We start from the raw sequence: 14,664 nt of genomic DNA on the forward strand, positions 1-14,664 counted from the left end.
TATTGTTTATAAGTTTTATTATAATGTTTTTTGCTGACTTGTATAATAACTCAAAGAGTTACATGACTCTTAAGGACTCTATATACGTGTGTGTGTGTGACATATTAATGTAAAAATTAGAGGGTGGGGAGATAAGAATTTTCTCACGAGACACCACACAAGGGGCATGGTCTCAGCATTCCGCTACTCCTTGCCTGACCTTAAGACTTCTCAGTGCAAAGAGCAACTTGAAGATGGTGAAGAACGTTCTCAGAAACTAACAAGCTTTCTCATTAACTCAAATGATACCTACTGGCATTACAAACGTTAGAATGACTTGGAAAATTACTCCTTGCTTGTACAATTCAAAACGTCGGGTTAATCTCACAAAGTTTTCCACAAACAGCATCCCTTTTCTATGATGCTTAAGTCCAGCCAGAGCAAATTTAAGTCAACTTGACTTTCAATCGGCCCTGGCCACAGAGACTTTTAATTTCAATGACTGCTTTAAGAAGTTACCCCTAGGTTCTGGAGCCTAATCCCCTGTACAGAAGGAATGGCTGCTGAGCCAGGCAAGCTAGGCAATTTCAAATTGTTCCTTGCAGGAACTCTCTGCTCCAGTAACAACAGCAGAGAGAATGGAGGAGGCGCCCAGCACATGCGTGGTGTGCGCCTACACATTTCCACCTTTCCTCTTAGAACTACTACTCCTGCCACAAATCAATCCACTTTTCAGCCTGCTGTGAAATGGGTAACGTGACCAGACACTATGCAAATGGTTCAGCAGCGGCAACAACATTACACATGAGTGGAGGAATAAAAAAAAATAAATTTGTCATAAATTTCATTTTTACTGAAGCAGCTAAGAGTCAACTTGAATTTCTATCCACTCCTCAGGGAGAACAATGGATCTGATTCAAGATCCAGCCAGTCCTAGTTAAGGATTACTTGGGAGCAGAAGTCAGCATCCCTTCCCAAACATACCAATCCTGTATCCCTGTTCACACTTGTACTCCACGAAATTCAGCTCCGAGGTGGGTGGTGGGCATTCCCCTTGCAGGTTCTCACATAACTTGAACTCCTCGGTCCACAGTCCCTCCTTCGTGCAGAGGATGGGATGCTAGAATATCAAAAGTTAAACATATGTACCTTATTGTTTTACTAACTTCTTTTAGAGTGGGGAAAAAGGTGGTCTGATTATAAATGGTAGTGTTCTCCAACTTCTAGAACCTGGACTAAAAGACAATATTGAGATAATAAACCATGTTGTTTCTGACCACCGCCTCCCCCCGCCTCCGCAAACGAAGTCAAGACAAGTTTTTGCTGTTTTGATGTGAAGGAATCATGAACAATTTTGTATTAATAAAATTCATTAACAATGTGTTTTCCTTTGGATGTAAGGATATGGTGAGCTATCAACAGTAGCCCATGTATTCTGAGATAGTTTTTGGAATTTTTTTCCCCAATGGTGTTGTTTTGCATTGATCCATTCATACTATCCCACAGATGCTGCTTGTGGCAAATGTCAGATTTTTTTCAATATGAGTTTGAGCCCGTAAAACTAATTCATAATTTTTCTGGAGGTGCTTTTTGCCTTTCTGCTTGAATGGAGACATCATAGATGCTTTTGATCTCACCGAAGTTCTAGTCCCTTTCTCCACATGTATGCTGGTTTGTGTAACTCTTGGCTTCACATCCCCAGCAATCACAAAGTATACTATAGGCAAACACAGAGAGTAGCACTAACTCACAAACCCCAAGAAAGTAAGATTTTAGAATTACAATAACTCTCCCTTCACCTGGCCAACTCCTTGACTCCTTAAACACTCAGTGCAAACAGATGTGTTGATTTCTAAGGGGTCTCATTTCATGGAGTATTCTTTTCAAATCTGTCCTGCAGTGTTTACCTTGGAGTACTGAACACTGAGATAAAGGCATGTTCCAGGAGAGCAGTCAAGGTCATTGATCTTTGCCTAGGAAGTCTGCTTAACTTCCTGTCTCGTGTATGTGTGTGGTACTTGAAAAGATTCTAAAATAAAATTGATTTTAGTCACATAACCGTGATAAGACTGTGGTTGTTGCTTGAGACCTCTCACGCCAAAATCCTAGGGAGAATAATAGTCAAACAGCGCGTTCGGCTTTGCCTTTGCTGAGGAATTCGTGTTTCTGTTCAGGACTCTGTTCTATTAAAAAAGTGTAATACCAGCATTTCTAGCCAAGTTAGATCAGAGGAAATCACATTGCCAAATCAGAATCCCAGCATTTTTGCAATTTACCCAGGTACCCAACCCATCAGGTTGTTCTTCTTATCCAAGAGGAAGTTCTGAAGTCAGGAGAGAATATTCCAAAAACGTGGCCTCTTCTGAATTCCCTATCAAATAATATCAACACCCCTGGTTAGAATCCCAGCTTGGTAAGGCCCTGCCTGTTGCAATTCATTTAGATCATTTCTACGGAACATTCTTGGATTGGTCACCAAGACTAGAGCACAACCTGATCCAAAATAAAGTTCAAGTCATCCTTACCCTTTTACTTTCCTCGTTACAGTTGAGCACACACTGGCTGTTGAGCTCAAAGCCATTGGTGCATTCATACATGCCTTCAAAGACAGGAGATGGGGGCTCACACACCACTGGGACGCAGCTGCCTTGCTCCCAGATTCCATCTTCCAGGCACTGGATCTTCAGGAACTTGCTGATAAGACATAAAGCAACATAGCCCATCAAAATCCCTCAAGGAGGTTATGGGAGAAGACTGGACCCTCAGTAACATGGGCTAAATAGACAGGGACAGTTGGGTCTCGTTAGCCAAATGTCATACCTCTCTAGTCTAATTTCTAAGTCATGGAAGTAAAAATAGTAATGTGCACATAATAGCAGTGATCACGTTAGCTGTTATACAGTAATATTTTGTATATTACTCTCCAGAGAGTTTTTATAACTATCAGAGCAGCATCTAGACTTTTTCAGTTGGGTTTTCATGAAGCTCTTCATCTTGGAGCAGTCTCACACCCAAGTGCACTTGGAAAATACCTGGCAGGATGGAGTACAGAAATGATTATCACACACTCAGGGGACTAAACGGAAGTCATTTGAGGATCATCAGTGTTAATATGGTAATGTAATCAGTGAAGCTGCCAATATTTATTGGTTCTCCAAAGAGGGGAGAAGATACAGCAGTAGGGGTCTTCTTAAAACAGAGGCTCTTACCCTGAACTTCAGAAGAGCAAGAGCCTCACTGGAAATTACTATGGCCATTTTGTTTGCTTACAAGTCCATTTTTTTCTTGGAAAGCATTCATAGCTTTCGTGAGATTCTCTGAGTAGACATGACTCCACAGTGTCCTGGAAGAACTGCCCTTCCTTCGCATGCACAGATGTGGCCTCCAACCAAAGAGACTGCATTTGTGGTGGACAGTAGTCAACAGAATTAGGTTTTGCTGCTGCAAACTCCATCCCATTCCCCTTCTAACTCACTGCCAAACTGAAGGTGCTGTCCATTTTGCTGTTTTAATGCATCCACTTCTGATTCAGAACATAAGATAAGCTTGTGATTCTAAAACAGAAATAATCCCTTGACCCCTGATTCAACCACATGGTGGCCTTAAATTTTTATTTTCCAGTATCACGATGTTCTTTTTAAATTTAAATATGCCCACCATCTACACACGTTTGATGGACTATCATACTTTTATGCAATGACCCCTGCATGCTTCTCCAGTATTCTAATATTATACTAGTACAACATTTATCACATTATTTTATACATGTGTACATGTCTGCCTTTCCCACTAGGTTGGAAGCTGCCTGAAGGCAAGGACTGTGTTTTATTCTTGCTTTTAATTCCCAAGAACTAAAAAAAAAATCTGTCTTATATTAGCCACTAATCAAATATTTGCCAAATTGAATTATTTAACCGAAATTCACAGTGTGTTAGGCACACTGCATAGCACATTATATATTTTAACAAAGTGAACCATCAGAGTTTCCCTAATGAAGTAGCATTATCATTCCCATTTTATAGATAAACATACTCAGAGACGTTAAATAATTTGACCAAGATCCTACAGCACAGAATGCAGCTGATTTCAAAAAATTTAAATAAGTTTTAATAGTTTAACATATTTTAACAATATCCACTTAGATGTTCGTGAAGGAGTATTTAACTTATTATTAAATAGTTATTTAGATTCATACCTTTATTCCCAGTAATATTTTAGGATAGAAATCTGATTTTATGACTGGAATTCTTTAGCATCATAGTTTATGTGCACATATATCTACTATCTGTTAATAATAAATACTATTTTTGAGCTGTATTTCAGGTGTTTGGAAAGGCACCTACGTACATTATTTCACTGAATCCCCCAAACAGCATTTAGAGGTAAATATTATTATCCACATTTCGGAGAAGGAAACTGAGCCTGAGAGATTTAAAGCTAGCTCAAAGATCCACAGTAAAAGCTGCAGAGAGGACCTGGACCCAGGTCATCCTGCTGCCGAAGCCTGTGGTCCTTCCTAGGTCAGGTTCAGCTGCACCTCTTATGCTATACAATCCACTTTCAATATCAGTAATGTCTCTATCGAACTGAACAGCCCTTTATCCAGATGCCACATTTATAAGTGTGACCAAAAAAAGGAAGATTCATTTGAAATTTTTACATTGAGTACTAAATTATGTATAGAAAATTGCACAACTCAGTATACAGCTCAAGAAATTTTTACATGTGAATACACCTGCGTGATCACCACTCAGATCAAGGTACAGAGAATTTCCAGCCCCCGTAGAAATCCCTCTTCCCAGTTGAACCTTCCCACACCCCTGCAACCCACACTCTTCTGACTTTCATCAGCTTAGATTCATTTTGCCTGTTCTTAAACTTTATATAAATAAAATCACACACTGTGTACTCTTTAGTATAAGGCTTCTTTCCCTAAACGAAGATGACATTTTATTTATTTATTTTTACATCTTTATTGGAGTATAATTGTTTTACAATGTTGTGTTAGTTTCTGCTGTATAACAAAGTGAGTCAGCTATATGTACACATATGTCCCCATATCCCCTCCCTCTTGCCTCTCCCTCCCACCCTCCCTATCCCACCCCTCTAGGTGGTCACAAAGCACCGAGCTGATCTCCCTGTGTGATGCAGCTGCTTCCCACTAGCTATCTATTTGACATTTGGTAGTGTATATATGTCAATGCCACACTCTCTCACTTCGTCCCAGCTTACCCTTCCCCCTCCCCGTGTCCTCAAGTCCATTCTCTGCGTCTGTGCCTTTATTCCTGGAAGATGACATTTAAAAATGTCTTCTCTAATCGATTTTCAAGGAAGCGTATGCAGTTCTTTTTACTATAACGAAGCTCATTTTTGTCCCTCTCCTAGGCTGGATAGTCTACTCTTTTTTCACACTACAGAGTTTATATTCTCCCAGGGACTCTCTCCTTTCTATCACCTCCCACAGATGAAATCCTTCCCCTACCTCTGCTGAACTGCCATTCCCCAGCTGGAGAGAGCAGGCAATACCACTGACACCAGGGGAGAGGCAAGGCTGTAAACCTTGCATGTCAGCATGGTCATAAAGGAAAACCCTTGCTTGGCCAGGACAACAATATTTTGACTTCATGTGGTATTTTTCTCTGAATTGGTTGGAACACTTCAGCCATGGAAACAGTCCTCCCTTTTCTTGCCCAGAGTGGAGAGCCATTCAAGAATGCCGATTTCATATATTTCCTTGCCAGTTTAATAACCTCAGGGATGAGGGTAGAGAGAGAAAACTTGGCTGGGGAAGAGTGAGTTGGCCGTTGCGGGTGGTACCCAGGTAATGTGACAGGCCCTGCACTGCAAATCACCAGTCATATCGGTGATAAGGGAGGGAGAAGGCTGTAAGGTGGCAAGGGAAGCAACACAGTTCACATGGGTGCCCCTGGACCCCAGAGGAGGCACTCCAGGAAGGAGTGGGGAGAGGCTGGGAGACAGGGCTGATTCCCTAGGAAATCCTGTTTCCTTCCTGCAGGGGTTCCTATGCCCCCTCAACTTCACAGATTCTCCTTACAGTTTCATCTCCCTTATACAGGGGCTGTCTTCTGCATGTCAATCAATCAGATGACACAATTCAGGCCCAACCCTCAGACTTCTCGCAAAGCATCTGATTGGTCAGTGTCACTGGCTCCATGTCAATGACTGTCTATACCGACTTAGGAAATGACTCTTGAGATCCCATGGTATGGAGCTTGGCACTTGAGTGCCATGGGCTGGTTCTGGCCTGTGTTCAAAAAGGGACTGAGATTGTGGTAGGAATTCAAGGTGTCCTGCATTCCTCCCAGCTCCAGGAAATTCGGTTTCCACGTCGGGCCCTTGAAGGGGACTGAAGCCTATAGCAATGGCAGAACTTTAACCCCCAGTGGTACCAAAACCGCCTCTGCGTTTCTTCTAGTTTGGTGATCTTGAGGAGTAACCTCTGACCCTTATAAAATCATTAATGAAAACACTGCTTTATTCAGAATGGTCCAACTCCTTCGCATAAAGTATATGAGTCAAAAGCTAAGAGACACTTGTTAAGTCATGAAGTGAATAGGTTTGCATTTCAAAGAATGATGGTATTGGATATTAGACAAAGCACACAGGCAGGCCGTCAACAGGACAGAGATTCTAAGACTTTTCTGATCGTCCAGTGCAAGTGCCTTTCACTTGAAATATTCTATTTACAGACTATCAGCTCCCTGTATTTTCTTTATCCCAGGGGAGTAAGAGAGGCTAAAATATCTCATTTTACAGGCAGGAAACTGCACATTAATAACTATGAGGTGAGTTGCTCAGTGTCACAGAGCAAGCAAGTCAAAGGGAAAGCAAGAATAGAACTCAGAGTTTTGAAATCATAACATAACACCCTAACATGGTGTTGGAAACACCAACAATGGTTTCCAAATGACATCTGTAGACCAGCCCCATTAAAGTCATGTAGGAACTGTATAAAAAACTAGATTGCCTACATCTCCTGGAACTGCCCTCACATTCTATATTTTTAAATTTGTCAGCAGTCTTAAAATGTAGCCAGGTTGGCAAACTACTAAAATCTATGCTACTTTCCTATGCTAGTAAAAATAAACCATAGGTGTAGAAATCAGAGAGCAAAATCACCCACCTAACAACACCGGCCAAAAGGCTGGGTGCTTAGACCAAACACGACAGTTACAGCCAGACAACTTGCTCTGTAAGTGGTACCATGAGGGTTTGGGGGTAGGGGAAGGTTTGTATTTATTTTCCCTCTAACTACTCCAGAGAAATCACCACAATTTCCAAGTTAGAAGATGCTTTTTCCAATTTCCAGAACTTGTGGTATCCACCTAGTGCCGAAAATCCAGCTGTGCTCTTTCTGCTTCTTATATCATTGCCAGAAATAAAGATCTTGTAATCAAAACTTGGCTGAAAGTTTGATTGATGTTGCTTGAGGCACACATGAGTCTACCCCATCCTTCTATCACCACTGCAGGGTTTTCAAAAGTAATATTTATTTTCCATTGGAGAAAATAAAAGTATGATTGTTGAGTCCAAGGGAATTATCATGTCTTTACTGATCAAGGGCATCTGGTGTCTCCAATGAGTCGTCCCTCATGAGTAATAATAATAATAACAGAAAAACAATAAAATATTGGGCACTGAAATGCTAGGCATTGTACAGAAGGATATATATCTATATCATTTGACCCTCAAAACCATCCTGTGTGATTACGGGAGTTCCTGATTCCCTTCTCTCCACACATGCTCCTCTGTAATCATCCCCAGCTCAGCAAATGATACCACCATCTACGCCGTTGCCCAAATTTGAAACTTAGGAGACATCCTTGATTCTACTCTTTGTCTCAGTCTTACCTTTTCCCCAAGTGAGTATGATCTTATTCAATCCATCAGTAGGTCCTCTTAGTCTTGCCTCCCAAATATCTCCAGCATTTGTTCCCATATCTCTTGCATCTCCACTGCCATGAGCAGTAGCCCACGTTCCCATCTCTCAACTCCTTACTGGAGACTTCACTTCTCCTCTGGGCCCTTTCCTACCTAGTCTGCAAACATCAGTCAGAGGGATATTTTGTAAAAACAGATAAATAAATTAGAACATGTCATTTTCCTGCTGAGGACATTTCAATTGCTTCCTGTTGCATGAATAATAAAATCCAAACTTTCTCACTCACGAGGTCCCGCATGAGTTGGCCACACTTTCTCTGACCTCATCCTACATCTCATTCATCTTACTTAGTGTGCTTTGTCCACACCGGACCTAGAATCCCGAGCACAACTCAAGCTCTTTCCTGCCAAAGGAAGTTGGTACCATGCTCTCTGCTTGTGATGCTTTTCTTTTTGTTCTTTTCCTGGATGGCTCTTCTTCTTATCTAAGGATAAGTTTTGCCACCCAAGAGCATCCTTATTTTATACCTCTAATGTTTTTGGTTTTTAATTAAAGCACCTGTGTATTTTTGCATAGAATGGATACTCTGTAATTATTTTGTGTGTTGCCTGCCTCGCCCACTGGGATGCCAGCTTGGTGAGGGCAAGACCTTATTTTCTATTATATCCCCAGTGCTCAGCATAATGTCTGGTACAGAACAGGTGCCAATAAACATTGGTTCAATGAATGTATAGATGTTTATTTTACAGATGAACTAAGTAGGTTTCAAGAAGTAAAATAACTTGTCTGAGGTTACCTAATGGCAGAGCAGGGATCAGTACAGGCACACCTGTTTCACTGTGCTTTGCTTTACTGCACTTCACAGGTATTGCACCTTTTACAAATTGAAGGTTTGTGGCAACCCTGTGTTGTCAGATGATGGTTAGCATTTTTTTAGCAATAAAGTATTTTTAAATTATGTACACTGTTTTTAAAGACATAATACTATTGTACACTTAAGAGACTACAGTATAGTGTAAACATGACTTTTATGCACACTGGGAAACCAAAAAAGATTCGTGTGATTTGCTTTATCGTGATATTCGCTTTATTGCCGTGGTCTGGAACCAAATCCCCAGTATCCAGGGTATGCCCGTACCGTGGATCTGTCTGATGCCAATCCCTACGTCATAATCTGGAAGCACTAGTGTTACTAGAAATGGAGCTGCAGATAAATTACTTTCCTTTACTTTGTGCCTTTGTACAGAGTATCTCAAAGTCTCACCACACAGAATATCCCTAAAGATGACAAGGAGTAACTGCATTACTATTTCCATTACGTAGGTCAGGAAACGAAAGCATTAATTGGCTAAACGTTTTGCAGGGCACGTGGTCAGTTTCTGAAGTGAAATTAGAAAGCTTCTTCACTCAGAGCATTCTAGGCCCTTGCTGCTTACAGTGTGGTTCCCAGAGCAGCAGCACGGAAACCACCTGGGAGCTTGGAAATGCAGAATCTCAGGCTCCCACCCAGACAGACTCAATCAGAATCTGTATTTTAACAAGATCTCCACGTGATTCCTATGCACATTAAAGTTTAGGAAGTAGTTTTCTAGACCATTTTAAAAGACACGGTCCTCTACTCCACCCCAGACAGAACCATCAGTGCTTCCAAACTCCAGGCCAGCTTTCCTCTTAACAAACTGCAGACCTGGTTTCTCAAGCCAACATCCTAAATGGAGAGCAGCAGACTCCAGGCATAGCTAGTCCACAGCCGATCATAGTTGCTCTACCCTCGCTCACACCAGGCCTCCGGAGGCCCATTCCCGGTCCACTTGACTGGACAAGAAATAGTAATCGGCAGGATCGGCCCACCGGACACACGGGCTTTGACCTTTCATTTTTCCCTGACTCATAAAAATGCTTATAACTTACAAAGCTCCTCTTCCATGTCAGAGTGAGCAACCTGCTAACCCCTAAAAGCGTGTGGTCAATTCTACTTCAAAGCTCCACCCCTCACTTCTATCTTTGATCTTCCGGCTGCTAACTCTTTGGTCTCCAAATTGGCAGATGCGGTAATGCCCTGGCCCTAAGGCTGAACCCCTACCTCAAGTCTGGGGCCACTTCTTCATCTATCATTGCCTAAACTGTCCAACCCTCAGCCTCTCTCACTTCAACAGCCCCCATTTAACCTCTTTTCTACCAGTCTCTTGGCCTCTCTCACTTCAACAGCACCCATTTAACCTCTTTTCTACCAGTCTCTTGGCCCCTCTCATGCATTCTTCACACAGCTGACAGAGCTATCTTCCTACTAAATCTGCTCAGGTTACCTCCAGACCTAAAAACATCCTGAGGTTTCTCCAATGCCTGCAATTGAAACCTTAACATTATTCTGCATAATTCTACATCTATTCCCTTCAGGGTGTGTTTGAGGAGCTGGTGATTATACTGAAATGCAGGGGTGAACTGGGTCTAAAACATGGAAACCTTAAATAGCAATCTCTTGCTTTCATTATCTTTCATCATTCAGTTGCAGCCTACCTTGGAGATGTTGTGGGTTTAGTTCCAGACCACCGCAATAAAGTGAATATCACAATAAAACAAGTCATAGGCATTTTTTGATGTCCCAGTGCATGTAAAAGTTATGTTTACACTATACTGTGGTCTATGAAGTGTGCAATAGCTTTTATGTCTAAAAAATGTACATGTATTAATTTAAAAATACTTTATTGCTAAAAACAATGCTAACCATCATCTGAGCCTTCAGTGAGTCATAATCTTTTGATTTGAAATATTGCGAGAATTACCGAAATGTGATGCAGAGACACGAAATGAACAAATGCTGCTGGAAAAACAGCACCGATAAACTTGCTCGATGCAGGGTTACCACAAACCTTCAATTTGTAAAAAATGCAGTATCTGCAAAGCATAATAAAGCAAAGAGCGATAAAATGAGGTATGCCTGTATCTGTCCATTCATATGTTCAGTCAACAGATATTCATTAAGCCCCTGGTATGTGCCCATACATTACATTAGGTCCTGCTGTTGTAGAAACAAATATTAATACAATAATAAGGCCAGAAGACTAACCTGTGGGAACCCAAAGAGGGGCATAAGGAAGGCTATCAGGAAAGGAACACTTAAAGATGGGTTTGTTAGAGAAGGAGAAGGACCTGCCAGGTAGAAGGAGCAGCGCATGCAAGAACCAGTGGTGTGAAAGGCAGTGTGTGTTTGAAGCCTTAGTCTAAAGTTTAAATGGAAAAAAAAAACAGGCCTATATGTGGCCCCTGTGGGGGAAAAGAGCCTGGGTGGGACAAAAGTCTGGCAAAAAAGGGCCACATATTGTATGAATTCCATTTCAGAGGGTAGGATCTCTCATTTGTAAGGAATCCTTTGGCTATCTTCATAAAGTTTCTAGTTGAAGAATTCTTCTTCTAGATATTGTTATATTCCTGTTCCTGGTCAGTCCAACTCACAGGTCTCATGAAAAGTGCTCACAGGATGTCCATACATTCACACCCTCACCTGCGAATTCACGAATCCATCACTGCCCATCATTGTTGCTCTTCCAGAAAGCAAAGCTCTTTACACGGTTCCTTGTCCAGAAGTTACAGCAGTGATAAGACCTGAGTCCACTAAAGAGTTACCAGAACTTCTGGCAAGTTGTGACCTACCTAATGACTTCAGAATTTACACAGGTGAACCCTGCATTTGCCTCATCCCTCTGATGTGGGCTGGAATGGACAGGCTGATTAACATTCTCTTTGCCAGTTTTCCCTGAATGAAGAGGAAGAGTCAGAGGTCACAGTGACCTTCAGCAGGTTGTTAGTGGCTTCACTGGGTAATTCCCATCAGGAAGATGGTGTGTAGAGTGGTTAAGAGCAGATGACTTGGAATCAGGAGACTAATGCTCAAACTCCATCTGTGGCTCTTCATATGTCTCTGACTTTTATTAAGTCACCTCATCTTTCTTCTCTCAGTTTTCCTATCTGAAAAATGGGGATAATAATAGCTTCCTTACAGGGTCCTTGGAAGATTTTATAAGTTAGTGTATATAAAGCATGTAGTACAATGACTGGTACATACAATGTTCAATAAGCCGTGGAAGTTACTCTCTCTCTCTCTCTCCCTCTGTGTTCCGTGTGTGTGTTTGTGTGTGTGCGCACGTGCATGTATGAGAGATACAAGTGTGGAATGTTAGCATTCTACTCAGTCTTTCCACCCTACTTAAGTCTTCAGATTTTTGTCCCACCCAGAATCTTGCAGGAGACAGTTCATAAATTAGCTGGGCCTGACCTGACCTTATTACTAAAGAAAAAAGGCAAGCTCTCAATCAAAATGCTCACCCGGTATGCTGAAGAAGGGCTTAGAGGGAGCCTGCGACAGAATGGGGTAGGAAAAAGGAAGTGTAGAAAGGGCATCAGGGAGAGAAATTGTGAGTTGAAGAACCTAATGGCTTGTATATAACAACCCAGCACTTACTCATGCTAGATTTTTTAAATTATTTTTCCTGATTAATAGAGAGATCAGTGGTCAATATAATATCAGAGGAGAAAGGACAGTTTTACAAGACGCTCCCTAGCTTGGGATTGAAGGTCACAGGGAAAACTATAAGTTCATCAAATGCTCTGTTCAAAGTGAAGGCTGCATGCCAATCACCAGAGCCTGTGAAGCCTGCAGCAGCGAGCTGGCCTGTGCCCAGGTGTGTGTGTGAGTGTCCAAGGCTTGGAGCAGAGGTTTAGTCACTTTCATGCCAAAAGAGGCTGTAATAAATTAGCCTAAATCTCACATTATCCTACAATGGCAAGAGAATTGAGGATTCCAAGGATAAACTTTGAATGTATTTACTATAAACACTAATTATAAAGCCAGACAATGTCTTAATGGAAAGAAAACAAATTTCTATTTCTCACAGATGCATGAGTGTACATAAAGATTACAGTGTGTCCCTTGATTGCCAAATCAGAGCTAACCTGTGTGTCTCTATATACATAGGTTTAGCATCTAGTCATGTATGTATATGCCCAGTGTTATGACACAGAACTTAAAAATTAGGTATATTATTTTACTGAATTTTTAAAATTACAAATCCAGGGTACTTAAGGAGTTTTAGCATTTGCCTCAACTGCATATTTCATTTCATTAGCCAAGTCTTTCTTTCCTTTCTTATGGTAGGATAAAATCAGTTGAACCTCAGAGAATCAAGCTATGGTTCAAAAAGATCAAAAGAGACTAAAAATTTAGGTAATGTCTCCAGGACATGCCCTTCCCTTCTCCTCCAAGACCAGCCTGACTGTATTTGCCCACCCTAATTTTTGAAGTATGTCCAGCTCTATCTTGCTGACGATTTAATTTCCATTTCTTTTTCTCCACATCCCCCTTTTTCCTTTTCACGGTCCACTTGAAGCCACTGTAGTATTTGGATAACTCACACTGGGATGAGATGAAACATTCAGAGGGGGTTCTGATTGGTGGAGGGAAGTACATGTATTTTTTTTTTTAATTTAATGAACTTTCTCTTTTGATGTGTGTGTTTTCTTTATAGACAGGGGAAATGCACTTCCCTACCGCCCTGGTAACTGAAGACCTATACTTCCCACTTGGAATGCCACCTTCAGTCTTTCTGGTCTCTATGTTGTTTTTCTGGGGCAAAGGAACCAACCACAGGATGGGAAACAACAGCCCCTGATGAAAATGTAGCTGAGTATATTCCTTGCTAAAGAAGATGATTAGCTGTTAACCACACCAAAAGCAACATTTTACAAGGAGTATTAACCTGCTGGAAATGATGATGATGGTGATGATGATAAACAGCAGCTACTTCTGACTTGAAGTTTGATCTAAGGACTGTGCTCAGTTCTTTATATCTGTTGTCTCATTTAATCCTTAAAAAAATCTGTAAGTATCCCTCTTTCCTATTATCCGTCTGATAAATAAAAATAGTCATGTTCAATAGAGATCAGTGACTTGAAAGGTCAAAGACCTAATAAATAGCAGAGTTGGGATGTAAATTTATATCTCACTAACGCCAGAAGCTGCGTAATTAACCACTAAGCAAAGAGATAAATCTTGGACAAAGGAAAGACTTCCTAGAAAGCTGACTAAATTTTCTTCTTCAGACATTTTAGAGAAGTACTTAATCTTTAAACTCAATTCTAGAAATCCTTAAAAATGTACCCAATATTCTGTCTTCAAGAAAGATCTAGATCTAATCCTCTCGGGGGTGAGTGGAGAACAATTCACCAAAACCCATCAAGAGGAAGAAATAAAACCTTGGCTATTCATTTGGATCAGAAGCTCTCCAAGTATTACCTACTAAGTATTGCCTACTAAGATCCTGTCTGTGTAGTATTTGTGTTTATAATATATTGCTGTTTCTTTTTTTTCCTGGTGGCAATAAATTTCATGTATCACTTCTCTCAATGGTGTTATACCAAAGTGTTAAATCTCCCCATTAATTCTGTTGAGACAGAAAATAAAATATAGACTTTTAGAGCTGGAAGTCACTCAAGATTTTCCATTACTTTTCAGAGGTGGAAAAAGAGGCTCAGAGAAATGCAGTAATTTACCCACGATCAAAAGCCTTATTAGCCAAGAGCGTGGGCTTTGGAGTTAGAATGATTTTAGCACCATATATTGGCTGAGTGATCATGGGATGACTACTTAACAATACTCTGAGTCTCAGTTTCCTTATCTGGAAGAGGGTATAATAAAGTACTTAAATGTATTATTATTATATCATTATATATTACCATCTCATATTATTCTCCATTATACTATTATTTTATCATATAATAAAATTTAT

General features: G+C 40.8%; 1 protein-coding gene across 1 annotated transcript in view; it reads right to left on the reverse strand.

Moving 5' to 3' along the window:
• The window catches only part of PAPPA2 (pappalysin 2), a 288,944-nt gene that overhangs the window by 58,045 nt on the left and 216,235 nt on the right, over window positions 1-14,664 (reverse strand). Inside the window, exons 17-18 of the mRNA XM_019918648.3 lie at window positions 2,505-2,673; window positions 964-1,099 (exon numbers count right to left, since the gene is read on the reverse strand). Coding sequence (XP_019774207.1) covers window positions 964-1,099; window positions 2,505-2,673 — 305 coding nt within the window. The remainder of the gene's footprint in view (window positions 1-963; window positions 1,100-2,504; window positions 2,674-14,664) is intronic.

This window comes from Tursiops truncatus, chromosome 1 (genome assembly GCF_011762595.2).
Source record: "Tursiops truncatus isolate mTurTru1 chromosome 1, mTurTru1.mat.Y, whole genome shotgun sequence".
Lineage (NCBI taxonomy): Eukaryota > Metazoa > Chordata > Mammalia > Artiodactyla > Delphinidae > Tursiops > Tursiops truncatus.